We start from the raw sequence: 1075 nt of genomic DNA, 5'->3' as shown, positions 1-1075 counted from the left end.
CTGACCTTCTGGGCCATCTCCAACCTGGTCATCTTCCTCATCATGGTGGTGGTGTACACGCACATCTTCATCTACGTCAAGAGGAAGATGACGCGGATGTCCAAGCACACCAGCTTTCACCCCCGCTACAAGGAGACCATGATCAGCCTCGTCAAGACGGTCACCATCATCCTAAGTAAGTCCTGAGTCGAGCTAAACGACGCTTTGGTCGTCCCTGCTGGGCACGCGGGGTGGGTGAGGCGCTCGCGACAACCGGGAGGGGACATTCTGCTTCCCTGGGCTTTGGTGGTGGCTTGGTCGCCGAAGAGCTCAACGGTTTGGGGATACGGCGCGAGCTGTGAGAGACGAGCTCCTGAGCCTCCGCTCCTCTGGCAAGCAGGCACGAGAGGAACTGTCGCTGCCTTGACTCGGTAATTTCGGGTGGAGAAGCAGCTCAGCTCGAGTGTGCTTCCTCAACAGAAGGGCAGCGAGGGTGCAGGAGCTACAATCAGACTTTATCTGAGCAGCAGCGCTCGGGGCATCCCTTATTAAAGGCCAGAGAGAGGCTTGGGGCAGGGACTGCACACAAATTCCTCACTCTTTACTGGAACAAAGCGCTGAAATCTGTTCAGATTTCTTTTCTTGGGGTGTATGTATCCCCCAGGGGAGTCTCAGGTCTCGGTGGAGCCGCTCTCTGACCTCCAGCAGAGCGCTAAATGCCCACCAGCCCGTCTGCATCCGCAGGCTCTGGCGCAAACAGGATCAGCGAGGACAAGCAGTTGATGCTGAGGCTCCACCTCTCTCCAGGATATTAAACTTTATTTGGGTACGTGCTTGTCCTCCCCAGTGCCGCTTGCAGGAGCCTAGAGCTCCGTGATTTCTTTTAATCTGTGTTTTGTGGGTGGTGTTATTTTTTTTTTCTCCTTTTCTTTTTTTTTTTAATGGCCTCACAGCCTAAAGCAAAATAAATCAACGCACCCCAGCTCGACTCTGGGCTTACGGTCACAACCCCTTGCTTGCAAATCTTTTCCCTGATAAGCACAGAATTCGCCCCGTCAGGAAAACCTTGTGGAGCTGCAAACAAAGGCGACTCCCT

General features: G+C 54.0%; 1 protein-coding gene across 1 annotated transcript in view; it reads left to right on the top strand.

Moving 5' to 3' along the window:
* Window positions 1–1075, top strand: part of LPAR2 (lysophosphatidic acid receptor 2) — a 4196-nt gene that overhangs the window by 538 nt on the left and 2583 nt on the right. Inside the window, exon 3 of the mRNA XM_009867615.1 lies at window positions 3–175. Coding sequence (XP_009865917.1) covers window positions 3–175 — 173 coding nt within the window. The remainder of the gene's footprint in view (window positions 1–2; window positions 176–1075) is intronic.

This window comes from Apaloderma vittatum, unplaced genomic scaffold, assembly GCF_000703405.1.
Source record: "Apaloderma vittatum isolate BGI_N311 unplaced genomic scaffold, ASM70340v1 scaffold25644, whole genome shotgun sequence".
Classification (NCBI taxonomy): Eukaryota; Metazoa; Chordata; class Aves; order Trogoniformes; family Trogonidae; genus Apaloderma; species Apaloderma vittatum.
This window is presented reverse-complemented; position numbering and strand designations above follow the sequence as displayed.